Source organism: Sesamum indicum, linkage group LG9, assembly GCF_026168435.1.
Source record: "Sesamum indicum cultivar Baizhima isolate 11 linkage group LG9, ASM2616843v1, whole genome shotgun sequence".
In the NCBI taxonomy this organism is placed as follows: Eukaryota; Viridiplantae; Streptophyta; class Magnoliopsida; order Lamiales; family Pedaliaceae; genus Sesamum; species Sesamum indicum.
Window position 1 is genome coordinate 26,082,772 of NC_142665.1, and position 20,353 is coordinate 26,103,124.

At 36.2% G+C, this 20,353-nt stretch overlaps 3 protein-coding genes across 12 annotated transcripts; all 3 read right to left on the reverse strand.

Annotated features, from left to right (window-relative positions):
• Positions 1-672: 672 nt before the first annotated feature.
• LOC105177382 (serine/threonine protein phosphatase 2A 57 kDa regulatory subunit B' theta isoform) lies at positions 673-4,163 on the reverse strand. 5 transcript variants are annotated; one of them, XM_088885170.1, is made up of 4 exons: positions 3,992-4,163; positions 3,786-3,895; positions 1,974-3,400; positions 673-1,309 (listed from the first exon to the last, which is right to left on the reverse strand). In XM_088885170.1, exons 3-4 carry the CDS (start codon positions 3,180-3,182, stop codon positions 950-952), a joined length of 1,569 nt encoding a protein of 522 aa, XP_088741296.1. In that variant the 5' UTR covers positions 3,183-3,400; positions 3,786-3,895; positions 3,992-4,163; the 3' UTR covers positions 673-949. The 5 variants fall into 5 exon arrangements, with proteins under 5 accessions (XP_088741296.1, XP_020554828.1, XP_020554827.1 ...); XM_020699169.2 differs by having other exon boundaries at positions 1,974-3,403; XM_020699168.2 differs by having other exon boundaries at positions 1,974-3,413.
• Positions 4,164-5,125: 962 nt separating this feature from the next.
• Positions 5,126-9,845, reverse strand: LOC105177383 (serine/threonine protein phosphatase 2A 57 kDa regulatory subunit B' theta isoform). 6 transcript variants are annotated; one of them, XM_011100518.3, is made up of 4 exons: positions 9,495-9,845; positions 9,256-9,374; positions 7,410-8,627; positions 5,126-5,899 (listed from the first exon to the last, which is right to left on the reverse strand). In XM_011100518.3, the coding sequence occupies exons 3-4, from the start codon at positions 8,622-8,624 to the stop codon at positions 5,540-5,542; spliced, it is 1,575 nt and encodes a 524-aa protein (XP_011098820.1). In that variant the 5' UTR covers positions 8,625-8,627; positions 9,256-9,374; positions 9,495-9,845; the 3' UTR covers positions 5,126-5,539. The 6 variants fall into 6 exon arrangements, with proteins under 6 accessions (XP_011098820.1, XP_088741121.1, XP_011098818.1 ...); XM_088884995.1 differs by having other exon boundaries at positions 9,491-9,845; XM_011100516.3 differs by having other exon boundaries at positions 7,410-8,880; positions 9,495-9,844.
• Positions 9,846-11,229: 1,384 nt separating this feature from the next.
• On the reverse strand, positions 11,230-17,928 carry LOC105177385 (AUGMIN subunit 6). The gene is made up of 13 exons (XM_011100519.3): positions 17,652-17,928; positions 17,500-17,556; positions 17,310-17,404; positions 16,682-16,832; positions 15,824-15,949; positions 15,562-15,718; positions 15,027-15,087; positions 14,657-14,948; positions 13,448-13,573; positions 13,070-13,225; positions 12,735-12,969; positions 12,179-12,655; positions 11,230-11,879 (listed from the first exon to the last, which is right to left on the reverse strand). Exons 1-13 carry the CDS (start codon positions 17,865-17,867, stop codon positions 11,839-11,841), a joined length of 2,190 nt encoding a protein of 729 aa, XP_011098821.2. The 5' UTR covers positions 17,868-17,928; the 3' UTR covers positions 11,230-11,838.
• Positions 17,929-20,353: the final 2,425 nt, after the last annotated feature.

Consider the following 20,353-nt stretch of genomic DNA (forward strand, 5'->3'; position numbering starts at 1 on the left):
CAGTTTATGTAAACAGATCATAGGTTTAAAGGGTGTAAATATAATTATAATGAAATAATTGAAGTGAAATCACAATCTTGAAACAGAATGAAGCTATGAATAAAGAGCCAAATAAAAATTTATTTATTTGGATTGTTTGTATAATTGAAAGTTAAATAGTATTTAACTTTAAAAGTAGACATCATTAAAAATAAATAGAATTTTAATTAAATATGCAAGAAATAAAATGGGTGGGGGGGTGTTGGATGATAGAAGTGGTTTAATGCAATTGTTTTGGGTCATTTATGAGAAGAAATCTTAATGGGGTTAGGGCTTTTGTAGTTCAATAGACCTTTGGCCCAATGGCCAAATTAGGGGCAAGAATAGCAGTATTATTTCATCCCAAAATGGGTTGGATTGTAATTGGGCTTATATCCGGATTGCGTAGCCAGGCCGGGGCTGGACAAAATCCAAACAAACTAGTTCAAGTAATGAGTGCTACTTGATAGACTAAGGGAGAATGAATCTCAAGTGGCATTTCATGCCATGCATTCTTCATACATACACATACCAATCCTATATCAGAGTACAGAAAATGAAGCCCAGTTCAAAAACCACCAAATGCAGTTCTGCTCTTAGACATCATTCCAACAGCTATATATATATATATATATATATATAGAGAGAGAGAGAGAGAGAGAAATATCAATTTGCTAATAAATTTCCTCCATGCATGCAACATGTAGTCAAGAATCTATAACCTCCTTCGGTTGCCTGCCCAATTCTGTATATACAGGCAAGGTCAAGGTCTATGACTATCATTCTTGATTCAATGGCTTCCCTTATCCCGCCTGACCGGATGGGGATGGGACTTGGAAACGTGAAAATGAAAGTAATCAAGAAAATATGCACTTCCAATTCATAGTTTCACCTCCAAGTCGATCTCAAACAAAAAAAACTCTTGCTTGCTTCAGCCAGATGGTTTATTGGTGCTTGTCCTGTGAGGAACAAGCACTGCTTCATTGCTAGCGGCCTTCATTGTAGCTATTTGCTCCAGGTGTTTCCATGCTGCTTCACGCTTCGTCTTAGTTTCTTCTTCTTGTGCCTCGTCTTCTTGGAATTTGAGCAAACACTCCTCAAAGAGCTCAGGATCCACACCCGAGAAGATTTTTCGGACATTAAGCGTCAAGCTCCGCACTGCTTGGTTCCAGTGGTTTCTTGCATTCTTCTCCAATGCAGGGAAGACAATCGGCAGTATAACTTTACGATTTTGTTTGATCAGGTTCTCAATATGATCATTGTTCCATAAAAACAGAGCCCTTTCTGCCACCTGTCGAGACAAGGATTCAATGACGTGATCACAAAGAGTAACTATGTCCCACGACTACCCAAAGTTTGACATTGTGCTTCCCAGGAATATTTTTGTTGCTTGTTCTTGAGCGTCAAGGTTTGAAATATATTTCCAACATCAAATTTACTAGCATGCGTAAATGGTGGCAGTTTTCTACTTTGACTTGGTAAGTAGCTTTTTTTTCCAGAGCTTCCCGCTCCCGAGTTAGGATCATACTAACCTCTTACATTAATTAGATTGTGGAAAAGCATGTTAGAGAAAGATATAGTTGAGGGAGAATCTTAACAGTTGCATTCAGTCGCAAACTACATGGAAGTGATCATGTTCATCTAACATACTCTAATCTATATTGGTACCAGATAAACCCCTCATTTCACTCCATCTAACTGGGCTAATATACCTCCAAGAATAGAATCTGAATTAGAAGAAAGAAATGGGGGAAGAATACAAGCATAAATAATGTCAGTATTAAACATTCAACAGAAACTGCTCCAGAGTTAACCTTGCTTGATATCAGAGTAAGCCACGTGAATGCATAAACAACAGTACTTGGGATATAGTTGAAATGAAGCAAAAATGGCCACAAATCGAAATTGCCTAACAAATTGAACAAACATGGAGGAGACTATAAACTAGGACCAACCTGAAAATGTGAACTGCTCAGGCAACGGCCAATCTGGTGGAACAAGGGAACCATACAACGCTGGAACTCAGGCGCCTGAGTTGCTTCCAACACTTCTTCTAGCTCACTTAAGAACATGCCCTCCTTTGAACTGTTTGTGATCGGCCAGTATTTGAGTAAGCCCCTTATGACAGTATCAGCAAGTTTGCAGTCCTTCTCCACAAATTGCGTGATACAGTAAGATAGCTGCTGATGATACATGGGTATGCACTTTGGTTTGTGCAGTGGAATGAGAGCGCGGACAAGGAAAAGTTTGTGTTCTTCTTTCAATGGCAATGCAAATCCATTTATAATGCTTCCCAAAATTTCTAACAGCTCTGCGATCCCATTATGCTTCTCTGTTTCAAAAATGAAACGGTAGAATATGTTGTTGATTGATTTTCTAATGAATGGGCGATGCACCATGAACTTTCCATATATGCGGTGCAGGACAGTCTTTAAGTAGTCCCTTTCTCGAGGATCTTCTGAATCAAAGAGATCTAATAACTTTAGAACAAAAGAGTGATCAATGTAGCGCTTTGCCAGCTTTGCATCTGTCTCTGGAGAAGCTACAAACCTGAGAAGGAATTCATAGACAATTTGCAAATGGGTCCATGCAGGATCCATCAAGGGCTCCTCTTCTTCCAAATCAAAGCCTTCTACGACTTTGTTTTCACGAGGCTGACCACAGAGTGAGCGAAACAAATTTATAGATACCATTTTTACCATCTCTTGCATAACGGCTTCGTTGAATTTCCCAGTTGCTGAAGTGACATAGTCCACAACTTCCACCAACATCTGCCTTTTGATATCTTTTTCTTTCAAATGCTTCGTGGGATCGGTGAAGTCAAAAACTACGCAGCATAAACTCAACTTTCTGATAAACAAGTTTTGCTTCTCAGAATTTGGGACATCTCTAAAACTAGGAAGTGCCTCATATGGTACAGTTCCTACACCCCCATTTACCTTTGCCTTTAATGGGTCATGAAGATTGTTCCCATAACGTGGATCAGAGTTTGGAATCAACCCAGGAATAACTGCAGCATTTGAATTGCCTGACCGGGAACCAGTAGCAAGATTGCTTCTCAAAGTAGTTGAAGCATTTGAAGAGAAAGCATAAGATTCTCCATCACGATTTTCCGCTAACTTCCCCTGCTTCCGCGGAATCTTATTGAGGAAATTTTTAATCATCACTTGGAACAAAAAATACAATCCTCTTCAAGTGAGCGAAACCACAGTTTACAAGTCAATCACTAAGAACCAGAAGGAGGTGAAGGATGCATATTACATGTGGCACATTGAGTATCTGCTTGGTTTTGCGATCATATGTAATTCAGTGAGGATCTAGCCCACTTTGCATATGGTATATTCTCCACCACCCAAAGCAAACATGCATGCTTGATACGATTCTGCTGTCAACAGCTAACAATTCTTATCTGTTAGAGAGACGAAGAACAAGGGGAAAAACAAACTGAATTAACATGAATTGATTCCCAAATAACAAACAATTACAGTTGCAGAAGCCAGATTTAGTTTTCATCAATTTACTGAACAACAACAAAAATCACAAATCCTTTTATAGAAACACAAAATGTGCAAAACCAAACCCCCTAAAAAATCAAGATCCACCTATTTCTTTGCGTAATTTGCATGTCACTTACATACCGCTTATGAAAGTCCCAGATGCAGAAATCAAGTTCAGATTAGGACCAAACTAAGATGCCCAGTAATTTGACTTATACATGCTTTAATCACCTCGAGAAACAGAAAGAAAAATGCAAGATTTGGACTCACCTCAAGGTTTCCCTTCGTTCCACTCTTATAAAGATTTCCAACTTTTTCAGCAAAATCAAGAAGCGTCAAGATCTGGGCACGATCTAGAAAAACCAACGAGCATTCTTCGCCTGCAATCGCCTCAAACGAGCATCAAAGTAGCAACACCCAGAACCCAAAAGCCAGTACACTGTACACATAACCCACAAAAAAGTTCAAAACTTTACATGTACAAGTGCAGATACACGAATGAAAAAAGAGCAGAAATTATGGGTCATCGATGCAAAAATGGATTATACGGCTTTGGTTTCAATTTTGAAGGAAAACACATAAAGCAAAAGCAAAGGCAAGTTGAGAGTCTGGGAGTGATGAAACCTGAAAAAAGGCCCCAGAGGCTGAGGAAATATTATTTGGTGGGGTTAAAAAGAGAAATACAAAATAAAAAATGTTTTTAATTATGTAATTCGTGCGCTGTCACTATGAATAAATAATTAAAATCAATAAAATAAATTAATTTTAAATGTGTTTAAACTGTAAATTATTAATAAAATTAATTAATCACCTGTAAAGAAATAATTATACTAAGGGCATTTTACCCAAATAAGGGTAAATTACAACTAACTTGTACCTTCCATGACAGTTATAATTTTTTAAATAATAAAAAAATATTTATAATTATACCAAATTTCAAGAAAAATGATTATAATTTACCCATCCTAAGAGCCTCTCCTTAATAAACAGAGATAGATGAATAATATAATTAGTCTTGTTACCAATTTGGGTAGGATCAAATTGAGTACGCAATGATTTAGCAATAAAGAAGGCCTAGTATCCAAGAAACATTGAGTTTAATTAAACAAACATTTACTAGTAAACTGAGCATATCAAATTAGAGTGCATAAATTTTTAATTGAAGTTCGTAGGTGTTGCAATTTTTATTTTTCTCATAAATATACTCGAAAGCTAAGTCACACAATGTTAGGAAAAAGGGAAAACGAAAACAAATTACAATGAAAAAGGCATAAAATTATTGTGCCATTTGAATAGAGCATTGTAAAAGTGTGTATGCAGTTACAAGTTCACATTTCCAATTATGTTTGGTAAAATTCTCCCCACCTCGGCAGCATATGCATGTGCCATCGTCTGGACTTTCTAGGAAATACTGACACTCCATATTTTTCTTCAAGTTCTTGAGTTTGAGATGGATACAAGTTATAACAAAGTTCAATCAGTACACACCCAAGGACAGTACCTCTTTTTACTGTTCTATCTATTACAATTAATGCAGCAGGTGGGAGAGGAAACGAGAAAAAAGAAGGGCAAGACGACTACGAGGACGAAGAAAGTAATGAAGCTTCGAGTTAATCTGGAGCGCCATTATCATGTCATGTGTACTTGATTGAAGATTAGAGTACATAAAATGAAACCCAGTCGACAAAATCCATAGACAGGCTGCAAATACAAGTCTTAATTTCAACATCATTCTAAGAGCTAAGGATGAAAAAAAGTGTTGTTTCGCTGATAAATTTCCTTCATGTAACATGCAGCGAAGAAACTATAAGCTCCTGCACTTGGCGGCCTGGTTCTGTATGTACATTCCCTGTTTCTCTGTCAAAACAAGCCTGATCATGACCATTTAGCCCGCTTGACCTGACGGGATTTCAAAATTCGGGAAAGCAATCAAGAAATACACGCGCTTTCTTTCATAGTTCCACCTCCAAGCCCAAGAAACCCATCCATGACCTATACTCAAGACACAGTAGACAAAACTCCATTCAGCCAGACGGCTTGTAAGTGCTGATCTTGAGAGGAACAAGCACTGCTTCATTACTTGAGGCTTTCATTGTGGCTAAATCCTCTAAACGTCTCCACCTTTCTTCACGTTTCTTCTTAGTTTCTTCTTCCTGTGCTTCATCTTCTTGGAATTTGAGCAGACACTCCTCAAATAGCTCTGCGTCCACATCAGAGAAGATCCTGCGGACATTAAGCGTCAAGCTATGCACTGCCTGATTCCAGTGGTTTCTTGCATTCTTCTCCAATGCAGGAAAAATAATTGGCAGTATAACTTTACGATTTTGCTTGATTAGGTTCTCAATGTGATCATTGTTCCATAAAAAGAGAGCCCTTTCTGCCACCTGTAGAAACAAGAACATGATCCTCAATAGTAACTAAGTCCATCTACTTCATGTGTTCAGGCATGAGGAGGATGAGGAAAGGGAATGATGTAGTGCAGTGAATACCTACTAATAGAAATATTGAAAAGACTATACGAATCATGGAATCACACTAGCTTTGTGATGCTAAAAATGATAACAAACTCAATGTGCGTAAGTCAAGTGACATAATCATCTTAAAATAATAGAAATTAGAATACGAGCAAATTCATTCTTTGAAAAGGATAAACCCAGAAGATAAAAGGGATAGACTTGAGTTCCAAATCCAATCTTAGGAAAGTCAATTGCACAAAGAAAAAGGGAATAAAAGGAATGACGACCTTGATAGATTCTATTCATTGTTGTCGTCTTGCAGCCTGAGAATTAATTTTCTGATCAGCTCTCTATCGTCAGGTCCAATCTTTATTGCAATCTCTACAATTATTATTACTTACGGTTTCTTCTATGAAGGAACTTCGAAAAGAAAGTCATAGTTCGTATTAGACAACTAGAAATTAACTCTTCCGTCACTGTGCAATTAGGTAGAAATAAAGGTACAAATAGCAGTCACTAACATTGATAGAACAGAAATGGGTTCACTGACTTGGCTGCATCATAAGTTCCATGAATATAAATATATTTTTCTTTTAAGTAGAAACCATAAATAGAAATTAGAAAGATTGCTTTAGTAAAGCAATATCCATCATACTTGGTAAAATGTATCTTCCAGCCACTCATTGCAGAGTATATGTTTGATTGATTAGGTAATGCAATCTTTTAATGCTGTTAAAATCATGTTTGACAGCTAATTTCGAATGTTTATTATTTCCTCACGAGAGAGAAATATTGCATTTCAAACCCATCATCTTTTTTAAAATCTCAAACTTGTGTTTGTGTATATCACCTACCAACCAAGAAACAAGAGGTCAAATCATAGGGAAGTATGTCAAGAAAGGAGAAAACAATTATGTCAAGTAGTAGAATATGCATGACGGAAGCTCACAGATACAAACCCAAGGGGGGGAAATCTGAATTAGGAGTTGGCTTATATTGAAATTTCATGTTAATCGGGATCTTAAGAGTTGGCTTATATTGAAATTAAAGGAGATTAAGCAAGTTTATAAGGCTTCATTTATTGAAAACTATATCCACACACAATATATTAAACATTTCAGTATCATCAGACTTCAATCTATACAATTGATACCAAATAAGCCCCTCAATTAATTACACAAGCCGGCAAAGCATAACCCCAGTAAAGAAATAAAACAAACTAAAAGAGGGGGCAGAAAGAAATATAAGAAAAAAGAATATCAGTATCCACTAGGATAAGAAATGATAATGTTAAGCAAAGCGCGGCTGATAAATTCAAATACAATAATCAAAAGGATTTTGGAATAGAGCAAGAAAAGGCCAGAACAACATCTGATAACAATTTGGAGGAATTTGAATGAGAATAAAAGAGTAAGCAGATAATTTGTCATGAACGAACCTGAAAATGTGAACTACTCAGGCAACGACCAATCTGCCGGAACAAAGGAACCATACAACGCTGGAACTCGGGGGCCTGAGTTGCTTCCAGCACTTCCTCTAGCTCACCTAAGAACATGACCTCCTTTGAACTGTTTGTAATTGGCCAATATTTGAGTAAGCCCCTTATAACTGTGTCAGCAAGTTTGCAGTCCTTCTCCACAAACTGTGTGATGCAATAAGTTAGCTGCTGATGGTACATGGGTATGCACTTCGGTTTGTGAAGTGGAATCAGTGCGCGGACAAGGAAAAGTTTGTGCTCTTCTTTCAATGGCAACGCAAATCCATTTATAATGCTTCCCAAAATTTCTAACAGTTCAGCAATCCCATTATGCTTCTCTGTCTCAAAAATAAAACGGTAAAATATATTGTTTATTGCTTTTCTAATGAATGGGCGATGCACCATGAACTTCCCGTATATGCGGTGCAGGACAGTCTTCAAGTACTCTCTTTCTCTAGGATCTTCTGAATCAAAGAGATCCAATAACCTTAGAACAAAAGAGTGATCAATATAGCGCTTCGCCAGCTTTGCATCTGTCTCAGGGGAAGTTACAAACCTGAGAAGGAATTCATAGACAATTTGCAAATGAGGCCACGCAGGATCCATTAAGGGCTCCTCTTCCTCCAAATCAAAGCCTTCTAACACTTTGTTTTCACGAGGCTGAGTAGAGAGTGTGCGGAACAAATTTATAGATACCATTCTTACAACCTCTTGCACAACTGTTTCACTGAATTTCCCAGTTGCTGCAGAGACATAGTCAACAAGCTCCACCAATGTCTGCCTTTTGATATCTTTTTCTTTCAAATTCTTGGTGGGGTCAGTGAAGTCAAAACCCACACAACACAAACTCAACTTTCTGATAAACAAGTTTTGCTTCTCAGCATTTGGGACATCTCTAAAACCAGGCAGAGCCTCATATGGCACAGGTCCTGCACTCCCATTTACCCTTGTATTTAATGGGTCATGAAGTCTGCTTCCATGATTTAAACCAGAGTTCGGAGTTGAATTCATCCCGGGCTGAACTGTAGCATTTGAATTGGCTGTCCGGGAGCCCATAGCATAATTACTTCTCGAATTAGTTGATGAATTTGACGAGAAAGTAGATGATCCTCCATCACGGTTTTCCCCAAACTTGGTCTGTTTCCGTGGAAGCTTATTGAGAATATTTTTAATCATTGCCTAGAACCACCAAAGACAACCCTCTTCAAAGTGAACTTAACAGCAGTCGCCAATCAATTATCAGAATCCAAAGTCACACCATTAATGGTAAAGGATGTAGATAATATGTGGGGAACCAATCATAATACCAATTCTGGGCACTGTGCAACTCAAGTGAGAATCTATGCCCCTTCAACTCGCTATCTTCTCTACTACAGAAACTAAACATGTATGGTTGATGTAGTTCTGCTATAGGAAGCAAAGGAATTCTCATCTGGTAAAAGGAAAAAGTCAACAAATGGAATTAACACCAAAAATCCCACACCAGAAAATATTGCAGAAGCCAGATTTAGTTCCCTCAACTTGAAAAACAAGAAAAAAAGATTCATGAATACCTTTTATAGAAACAAACTGTGCAAGTCCGCCACTCCTAAATAAACAAGATCACTTTTCCGAAATAATTTGCATGTCGCTATCATGCCATATATGAAAGTTCCAGGTGTAGAAATCAAGTTCAAATTAGGAGTAGACTAAGAGAAGTAGAGATTATGATGATTATACCCCACATATTTGACTTTTACATGCTCTAATCACCTCAAGACGAAACGGAAAATGAAATCCAAGGAAAAGATGCAAGATTTGAACTAACCTCGAGTTTCTATTCCATACCAATTTTACAAAGGGTTCCCAACTATTAAGCCCGATCAGAAAATGTCAAGATCTGGGCACGATCTAGTAAACCCAGTTAGCATTCTTTTCGAGAATCACCTACAAAAAGGTATCAAAACCCAGTTAGCATTCTTTATCAAGAATCAGCAAAAAAAGGGTATCGAAAGAGTAGCACCCAGAACCCAACACCAATAAAGCTGCACAAGTATACATACACACCAAAAGTTTAAAGCTTCCCACGTATAAGTGCAGGAAAAGAGGGCAAAAATTGTGGGTCATTGATGCATATATCGAGTAAATAGCTGGTTCTAGTTTTGATGGTAAGAAAATAGAGAAAATTGAGAGTGTTTGTGAGCAAGGTCAGTGATTAAAACCAATTCGAGTGAAAGCGAAAGCGAAAGTGTGTTGATGGGCTTCAGAGGAAACCAATTTCTGGTGGTTGTTCTTGATTTGATGATGTGTTTTCTTACTTGTTTGTGTGTTTGGTTTTGCTGAATTATTATTTGTTTTTCCGATTTTCTCTTTTAAAGAACTCTGCTTTTGCTCTCTCTCTCTCTCTCTCTCTCATACACACACACAGACTCCCTTGTCGTGCTACTTTTTTGGTTCTTTTTTCCCTTAATTTCCAATGTGTCTTAGCAAAATTTGCTCGTAATTAACGTGGGGTACTAGAATGCGGATGGACGGATGGCGTCAAATTATACATTTAAATTTAATTTGATTTTATTCTTTTTTTTTATCAAAATCAAGAATTTGTGTTTGAATTTAATTCTGCAAAAGCCAATTGTTAAATGCCTTTTTATATTTACGCCGAAAAAGGGCAGCGCTCAAATAGTTTCATATTCGATATACTTCATCATTATTCCGCCAATCAAACCAAAGCCAAATTCATCCTAAACTTTAATAATGGATCAAGATTCGAAAAATAGTTTCAACGTTTCTTGTTTATATTCAGCATATCAAATGTATACAAATTTTAGCACATGCGTAGGAGAAAGCTTTTATACAGATTTTAATTTTGTATTATTAGTCTTCTTTTTTTATTATTTAAATTCCATGTTTTGATACTTGAAAGGGTCCGCCTCATCTTCAAAATAAATTATATTTAGAGTGAATTTACAGATCATTAGACTTTGAAATGTAGCAAAATTGTAATAATTAGCAAAAGATAAGAAGGAATAAGTGCTGACAAAGTCATTGTATGTTTGACATTTGAGGAAGTCAGACCAAAACTTAATTTGCACTTACCTATAAAATGCGAGTAGAAACATTATCTTGTAAGTAAAGCGAAAAAACCCACTTGTAGGAATGCTCTAAAATAGAAACTTTTTATGGTACTCAAACCAATGAAATCAAATCATAAAATTAAGAGCACCCAACAACCCTGTTGAATATCAAGAAAAATACAAGAGAAACAGGGATGGACTTTATGTTCAAGTAATTATCACAGCCTTTTATCACAAATCACAGTGCCTCCAAAGAAAGTCAATAGATCATTATTCAGACAGGAGGGACATGTCACGAGTTATCAGTAACTGATCAAACTTTCTAGTTCAAACAAACCATTATTGCATCAACAATATGCCCACAGGTAAGCAGGCCCATTTTTTAACAACATCTAAGAACTAGAACTGAAAACATAAATGACAAGTTGCTGTGAATTACTATACAGTACTTCCACTTACAGAATACAAATCAATCAATTCCAACACAACTTAGAAGATAATCCACTCATACTCTGGGAGAATATTATGTAGGTTAACAACCATCATTACACATGAAACAAGATGCTCATCGAATTAAATCATGAGGAGGAATTTCTTAACCAATAATTCTATGATTGTGAACAATTTGCTTGTTTGTAAAGGAAATGATAACAGAAGGGATGATTCTCCAGCAATTTTCTAAACATTGCTTCTAAATGTGGAGTCTTCACACACCAGCAAAACAAGAGTCACTGTTGATTTGTGCACCCACAATATAATACAGAACTTAAAGCATAATACAATGCAATTTGTAACATTTAAAGAAAAAAAGGAACAGAACATACATATGACACAACTTCAGGAGTGCAAACAACAAAACAATCAAATTAAGTGTCAGAAAATGGAAGCAAATCCCAAAAGCAATCAACTTCTATCATTGCTCACTCCATAAACCCATCCAGTGTTGCTTTTGATTATCCACCAATTAATGCATCAATGTAGAGAATATCAACACTTAAAACAAGTAGGTGACTGGTAAAAAGCTGAACCGTCCTACCAAACAATTTTAGATCGATACGAGGCAAAATATCAGTACCCTCATGTCTTTCCTTCTGGATCCAAATATGTCTTGTCGAGAAGCACAACTCAGTATCCAAGACATGTTTCCATAAACCGTTATCCTCCAGCAATGCTTCTGAGGCTGAAAAAAGATCAACTACATATATGCAACATGAGTAGACAGAATCATACAAGTACCCATCAGGGAAGAATCTGCAGTTCGAATATTAAAAGCGAAGCCATTCCAGTAGAGATCATTATCTCTTGAAGCTACAGCAGCAAGCTCTCAATGTTCAATATCAATGCTCCATCAAAGCTGTTTCAGTCTCTGACAAAGGTGCTGCAACGGAGTGATGCAAAATTTTGATCAAATAAATGTGGAAAAGATGAAGTATCAAATCATGGGGGAAAATAGACATAAAAATTGAAATGAACGGCTAAGTTCAGGTGCATGTTCAAAAGAATGGCAGTTCTTATACAAAATAAAGCATATTTGGTTACGAATTAGTAAGGGACTTGCTTCAATCATTTTACAGAAAAGTGGAAACATGTCAATGAACAAAATCATTCATGGTTAGCAGTAGCATCGAGAAAATAGAAAGTTAAGAACCAGAGTCTTAGGTGCAATGTCCACCATACCAAGCAAATCCTCATAAGTATCTGCCAAGAGTGCTGTATCCATTAATAAAGGAGGTGAAAAAACTTGATCCTGGGCTTCATCCATATCATAGAATGATCTATGTGCATCAAAAACTGAGGAATTTGAACCAACTGCAGAGAGGAAACCATTCACACCATCAAATTCATCAAGGGAGTCCAAATCATTCAATATGTCTGCCACTTCACTATACTTGCTGCCAAGATCCTCGTCCTTTGCGTGAGTCTGAAGCAAAGAAGAATATGCCTGAGATGTGAATAATTGTCTACTCTTCGGGGAATTTTGTTTCTTTTCTTGGGCATGACGTGAAAATCCAGTCCCAGAAAGCGGCACAAAGAAATGTTCCAAGCTATCATTAGAACGACTATCTTGTGTTGATTCCGAGTTGCATGATTGAGATGAAAGTGCAGCTTCTCTAACAGATCTCTTCAGGTTTTGTAGGAAAAGAATATCTTCATCTGCAGATTTAAGCACAAATGGGAAAACTAAGCAACTGAAACATGCAAACATTAAAAGGCAAGGCGACAAAATACAAACCATGTGGTGGATTATCCATGTGAATTTTTGACGGGGACTGCTCTACAAACTTTTTTTCTACAATGGTTTCTGCTGCAACATGTCGCTTTTGCATGTTTCCACCTTTCCCCGAAGAACTTGGTGTTGAACTAAACAGTGGCGGCAGTTTTAAAGTAGGAGGGCTAGCTGATACTTTCTCAAGGTGAATGGATGATAGTCTAGAGGCCATGTCAACAACCTCATCACTACCACTTTCCTGGGCATCACAATCATTTATTCCGAGCTGTTTTAGAAGCAAGGTCAAAGCATAATATCTTCCCTAGAAAATCCTTTAAAAAAAAGGAAAACTCAATTACCAATGTCCTTCCACTGCTCTGCGCCTGAATGGGTGAGTTTGATCTAAGCTTCAGAACAGGAGGGAGATTTGATGATATGCTATTGACTTCCTCCGTAAGCTCAGAAATTGAGTTTTGTATTGTTGGAGCAACGTCCTTCAGTTGATTAATGAGAACCTGCACATAACCCTAACTCTCATAACAAATTTTTAAATGCAAGACCTCTGGCTTAGCCACTCCAGAATGTCATATAATAGATAAAGGAGAAAATTATCTCAAGTTTAACTTAATTCACAGGAATATGCTGTAGGATACAAGAAACACCACCAAGATTCTGAACAAATACACGCCCCTGCAGCACAGCAACCGTATTGGGTGTGTCAACAGTATCAAACATACCTGTATGCTGTCCAAGTGCTGCCTATGTTCAGCAAGTGTTGCGGCCAAAGACTCAGCATGACTGCTGCTACCACCATCATGAACACTTCGTAGGAGCTCTGGGCCCTTTCCGTCATTGGCTTTTGCCTGCAACATAATCAGTGTAAAGATTTCAGTACATCAGAAAATCACAAACTGTTGCTTGATGGCAACATCAAGGTACAAAAGCATTGAAAAACTTTCATGCAAAATGCAGGGGCCATTAACCTATGGTAGTAGATTTCCACTAACCTTGTTTTGCCTCCTAAAATTGCAGCCATACTACCATACCACTGCTACTGCTAAACTGAAAACGCTCAACTGCAAACTGGCACTAACCTTCCACTTCCCAACTTCCATAACATGCATTTTACATAGCCAAAAACAAAATTGAAAAAAGAAATCGCTAGAGATCAATATTTCTGTATGTTTATAGGCCAAGGATAAAATCAGTTTTCAATTTTGATTGTCCAATTATACGAGTTTACTTTGCTGATACTTAACCTAGGGTTTGTTTGTTCCAATGAGGGGGAATGGAAAAAAGAAGCTTACCTTACCTTGTGATTCATTATTTTTCTTGTTATGTGGTATGGCCTGAAGAAAGGTAGGGACATGAGATTAACTTTTCATGATTTACACATTTACCGCTTCTTCTCAGCATGTACATACAGTACTTAACTGAGGGTTATGTCTTTAAACCCATGCACATCCTCTATTCCACCCAACTACGGACTACAATAAAATTGCACATACAGACAGTTTCTTATACATTATATTTTTATTTGCCATTGCATTATGTGCTCCAACCAAACAAATGGGTATATTCTACAACTTCCGTTTTTTACCTCAACAGAACATGCCGCAACAGTGCTCATGTTTCTATATCCAACTTTTAGATGCACCATTTCTCCAGCAAAAACTTCTTCCAGACACACTTTACATGTTGGTCTCACCAAGATGCCACACAATTTAACAAAGTAGGAGAAGGAATCATAATGTTATACACCCCCAACCCCAAAAAATAAAAAAATCATAATACATTCGTCTGGAAAGAGGTCGTGACTGACTCAGAACCGTGTCGCATCCAGAATACTCAAACATTATAACTCATAATCCAAACCATAACCACCCAGAGGAGAAGAAAATGATTCACAAACAAAGAAAGAAACTGGTGCTGCATAAAAGACATACCAGTTGAAGTGATTGCTTATGAATGCGCTGCAAGGCATGGGTCCAACGTCGCAAGACCTCAGCAATATCAACAGTAGGCTGTCCTCTCATGTTTCTTTCATCAACTCGAGAAAATTTATCTTCATTTCCATGAGAGAGAGAAAGATCCAATTCACCTTTATTTTCTTTGTTTACATCTGCTTGTGAACTCTCAGTTTCCTCATTATCTAAGTGCTTAGGAGTCAAATTAGTAGATGAAACTAAAGAATTTTGATCCATCGCTGCTAGCAAAGATGAACCAGAGATGCGGTACCTGGAAAAGAATGTCAAGCATAAAGACAAATGGAGCTAAGCAGATCAGTATGACTCACAATAATTCTAGAGATATTACCTATGCTCACGATGAGCTATAAGATCCTCAATTGGGCCTGAAGCAAGGACCTCATGTTGACCTGTACAAATCACACATATATGACTACTCAGTTCAGCATCCAACAGTAACTAACTCATTGTCTATCACTCATCATATCTAGAGGAAAAAAAGGTCAATTGCTATATGAACGCCAAGAGATCATACTGCAAACTACATGTATTTGGATGTGCAGACTATCAGTTAAAGAAAAAGTCTTGGTGGGTCAAGGAGAGAGTAAGAGGATTTCACAGTTTAGTCTTGGGCCAAAAATATCGAAGACTTAAATACTACTTATTAGAGTGAACCCATCGTGACTCAGGAAATTTTAATTTTTATTAAGTGTATATGTCTCAAAATGTAAAAGCAATTAATTTCATCTGTAAATGGACTCATAATGGCAATCTAGAATATTGTATAAGTAGAAAGCATGAAATTTCATTAAAGAAATTCCGAACTATGGCTTAACAAAATCAAGTCATGCAAATTGTGAGGACCACAAATTCATTATACTTACTCTTGCGAGATAACAGAGAGTCCCACAGGCGAGTAGCTCTTTGAACCATATGAGAATTCTGACTTGAGCTAGATACCAGCTCATCCCAGAGTTCACCTTCCAATTTCACTTTGTTTCTCAAATCATGTAGCTTTTCAAGCTCTTGCTGTAGATATGCCTAACAATGAAACCAGAAAGAACTGTATCACAGTGTCTGCTTTCCATGAACAATGTCATATAATTTACATTATTCTCAAATGAATCATTATAAGATATCTTTTACCTCTTCAGCACATAGACCACGAAACTCTGCCGTCATTTCATGAGCCAAATCGGACCACATTGCCTGCCTTTTAACTGCAGTCTCAGCATTTTTCAGAAACCTTCTTCTTTCAAGAGCTATTCTAGCCTGTTTTCAAACCAAATAATCTAAATAAATTCAGAATAGCATATAGAATTTTAAGACGTTGCTGATAATTATAAAAGTATGGTTCAATATATCCCAAGAATAAAGTGTATGGAAATTCTTATTGTTTCATTATAGCTACACAAAAATCAAAGTAACATATAATTTGAAAATTAAGTTTCTCGATCCTACTAAATTAAAAAAATAGAAATCACCACCACAAGACCCCAATCCATAAACAAGTAACTATACAGAGAAGAGAATTTTGTGTAGAAAAAACTGAAGTCCTTCTAACACAATGAGCATATTACATTTAGAAATCAACTTGACACATTAGACAAGATTTAAAACATTTATTTGCAAGGTATAAATTTTTGTTAATGCCTGAGCTCTTCTCTAAAAACAATTGAGAAGAAACTATTGCCGATACAAAACATACATGGGATGATTGGAAATTCGTCAATAAGGAATACAATTAATAAAGAATACGTTCAGTGTCTCTTGAATAAAAAAACCAATATCATTCTTCAAATGGAGTCGAACTTTCATGGAACGCATGTCAAGTTTGGTGAATAAGCCAGATGAGTATATATAAGTTTGGATAAACTGCCATCGATTCAGTGTCCCCTGACAATCTACCTCCAGAGCACAGAGGGGATTGTAGATCATATCTACAGATTATAATGGAACCACGCCATTTCGTTGTTCTATTGGCAGAAAGATCAAATGAATTACCTTAGTTACCGGAAGTAGTGTAGCCGCGTGTGAAAAAGCTACATCAGTTAACGGAGCAGGCAGTGGATTTGATGCTACATCAGCTGCAAATGTCCGCCTATGAACTTCCCTCAAAGCATGCAGGGAGAGTTGCCATAAGAGTTCAACGAACCTGCAACAAGATTTCATTATTAACTTTTGCATAAGCAACCATCATTCTGCAGGTGTTCGGAAGAAAGTTATATATCCAAAAGATGAAAAAAAATAATTTCATAATTGGAAAACATTGTTACTTTGCCGATCAAATCTCTGCTTTCATTGGTCTAAGCTGTCCATTGGGATTGCTCGGGAAGAAAACACCATCATACATCGTCTGAAACTGGTACTTAATTAGCATGCTACAGCAGATTGCTCTATGACCAACTTATCCTTAACCAGCTTCAGAGTTCTACTTGAAGGTATCATTACAAGAAACTAGTCACACACCCTCAACCCCATAGTGAATAAACCATGCCAAATTTCTAAATTTCATCATTAAAACATTATTAAGTCCCAGTTAAAACCCCAGACGCAGTAAATTTCATACAAAAAAAATTCAATTACAAAAAAAATAGTCAAACTAAACAGATAGAACTCCACCAAAACTAACCTCGGCCCACAGCAAGTTGCGAGCGATGAAACCCTCGAATTGCTCCTGGGCAATGCTCCTTGTGATTCCAGCTCACCTATAATCCCTTGCACGACCTAACAAATTTCCCCAAAAGAAAAAGGGTGTAATTCCAAACCAAACAAAACTACATCCATATATACGTACATACAACAAATTCACCAAATTTTACCTTCCGAAAATCCCTAGACTGAGCCGAATCAAAAATCGGCCACACCTTATCAAAGTCCTGTGAAAGAATTAGAACTCCGTGACATCTTCTACGTAATACTTAAAGGAGAAAAAAATCTTAAAAAAAAAAAAAGTATGAGAAAGAGAATTTACCTTAGCGGACTGAATTGGGCCACGCAGGGAGGAGAGGATGAAGTACAAAAGCTGTTCACCCAATTTCGGGTTGGAATGCCGGAATAGCCCCACTCGAGGGGTGCCGTTGTTGGAGCCGACTCCTAGTATATTCGGATCCAAGCCAAGCAACAAGCAATTCGTGTACATTGCACTCTCCAGCTCAATCTCTCTCTCCTTCTCTCTGTCCATCGTCATTCCACGTGCACTCCCAGACCTCACTGTGTCCGATTCTCGTTTTTCCGATTGGATTTCGTTTCCAGTTTTCTTTTATGTTTTCTCCAGTTCAATTTTTGAAAAGATGAGCCCTCGAAAATATTCTAAATTGCAAATATGCCCATTATTTTGCCAAAATTATTTTCTCAACCTATCTAAATTTTACGCCACGCCACTTGACTTGGCTGTAAGTTCATAAATATTTAACATAAACCCATTCTCAAGGAATGTGATATATTACTACTTTTGGAAAAAGTCTACTGCAGATTTTAACTATTAGACTACATACATTCCTATTAAGGAAATACAATAATATATTCATTTTTATTCAAGTCATCTGTAGTTAATTTACCACAATTAAGAAAAATATGTTTATTTAATTACATTTTTTTTTCCTAACTAAAAAATTAAACAGTAAGTATATATAAATAGTACTAAGAAAGGCTTTTAAAAGACAAAATACCCTCCATCTGATATTAAAACGCGCAAATAGGACATAAATCCGTCCAATTTTTACTTGATCCGTTTAACATTTGAAAGATTATGATCACGATACGTGAATCCGTACATGTTCGTATATTTGATCTTATAAAATATTCTAAAATTATTTTAAAGCCAATATATGAAATAATATTTTCCATTTTCTCCTTCAGTCTAGCACCAAATCAACTCAAGTATCGTATGATTATAATTAATGATCTCCTAGGAAGCTTAACGTTTGCTCGTTTTTTCATATCTTGAACATTTATTTAAATTGAATTATCCTCGAAGTCACTGTAATTTCCAATTGAATCGAATTGTAAAATTTGATTGTATACGCAATCATGATTATTTAGTTCTAAAGCATCCCTCGACATGAAAATATTTGAGTTGAGAGTATGAATTTTCTACTTGTCTCTTCATAATTTTTCATTTTCTTATTGTAAAGATGTAATAAATAAGAGATGCGCCCATTTGACTTGAGAAAATGTAAATGAACTTCAATTGGTTTTGGGGGGGGTGGGGTATGATTTTGAAATGTTGTGGGGCCTCCGTGAGAATTTTCAAAACTTGGGTAAAAGTATGGGGTGGGACCCATGGGGGATGGTCGAAGAAGTCACGTTTGGGGAAATTTGAAATGCGGGGGAGGGCCCCTAACGTGCGTCCAATGCACTCATTTGCCGGCCAACTTCGGCCACTTCCGCTGTCGTCATCTGGTGGTTAGAGCAGTGGTTGTTTACCTTTTGCTTTCTCTTCCACAAAATATCCGCTTTATATTTTGTGTAATATCAATTGGAGTTGCAAATGAACACATTTTTCCTAATATTTCGTTAAAAAGGTGAGTCTTTCACTTTCAATTTATGACAAGCATAATTCGAAAACTATGCAAGCTCATCCAGTTCAAGTTCACATCGACTCATTTTAAGTTTGCTGTAATTATATATAAATTTTTTATAGTTTAAAAAAATTACATTTAGTACCATTAAAATTTGATTCTGTCTATCAAATAAGTTCATATGTTAGTCAAAATTCAATAATTTTGTTGATATTGATAAAAAGTTTGGATAAATTTTTATATTTACCTCTAATTGACTTATTACAAATTTATTACATGTAAAATAAATATTTTTATAATCAAATTACATTTATATATATTCACTCGTTAGTGCATGTGATAAATTATATATTCACTCCTATAAAGATAGTTTAATTAGAAAAATAGTTGTTTAGCGTGTAATAAGTCTGTAATAAGTCAATCAAGGGCAAATATTGATTTTTATTTATTTGTTTATTTTGTTAAAATCAACAAATTTAGTTAAGTTTGACTAGCGAATGGATTTATTTGTTAGATGGAATCAAATCTCAGAGGTTACTAGAGGTAATTTTTCAAATTACATGAAATTTACGTGTAATTATACAAAACTTTTATTGAGGGACGGTGTAAATATTCTTTTTTTCTTAATGAATTGATTACGATTATCCAAATATATGTTAATTATCAATATTAAATATTTAGAATTAATAATTCATTCCTATTATAATAGGCTAACAACTAAAATAAATAAGAGCCCACACAATCATTCATTGACTTATATGTGTTTACAAGTACAATAATACTTATACAATTAATAAAAATAATAAATAGATACTTATTTTAGGATCTACGGTTTAGATCTTGGTGTTGTCTGTTGCTTGTCCTTTTGAGTCAACCCGATTGATCCGTTTACAAACTACGTGGATCATCATTATCTGGGCTTCCTCTCTACCATATGGGCCATTTTCAGAGCCTGGGCTTTAGACATATCAGCCCATATAGCATTACACTTCTTTTAAACTCGTACTAGTAGTCCATGCACATGCGATGGCTGAACAAATAAAAATCTAAAAAAAATGATATATATTAATTAATATATTTAAATTATTTATGTTTATTAATTTCAAACAAAAATTTTCATCTATTATATTCAACAAAAACATATATAATTGAC

Coding starts and splice junctions, on each gene's coding strand:
- LOC105177385 (XM_011100519.3), bottom strand. CDS start 17,867: ATGACGATGGACAGAGAGAAGGAGAGAGAGATTGAGCTGGAGAGTGCA. Junction 17,557..17,651: donor GCCCAATTCAGTCCGCTAAG/GTAAATTCTCTT, acceptor ATTCTTTCACAG/GACTTTGATAAGGTGTGGCC. Junction 15,719..15,823: donor GTGGTCTATGTGCTGAAGAG/GTAAAAGATATC, acceptor TTTCATTGTTAG/GCATATCTACAGCAAGAGCT.
- LOC105177382 (XM_088885170.1), bottom strand. CDS start 3,182: ATGATTAAAAATTTCCTCAATAAGATTCCGCGGAAGCAGGGGAAGTTA. Junction 1,310..1,973: donor TGAGCAGTTCACATTTTCAG/GTTGGTCCTAGT, acceptor TTGTCTCGACAG/GTGGCAGAAAGGGCTCTGTT.
- LOC105177383 (XM_011100518.3), bottom strand. CDS start 8,624: ATGATTAAAAATATTCTCAATAAGCTTCCACGGAAACAGACCAAGTTT. Junction 5,900..7,409: donor TGAGTAGTTCACATTTTCAG/GTTCGTTCATGA, acceptor TTGTTTCTACAG/GTGGCAGAAAGGGCTCTCTT.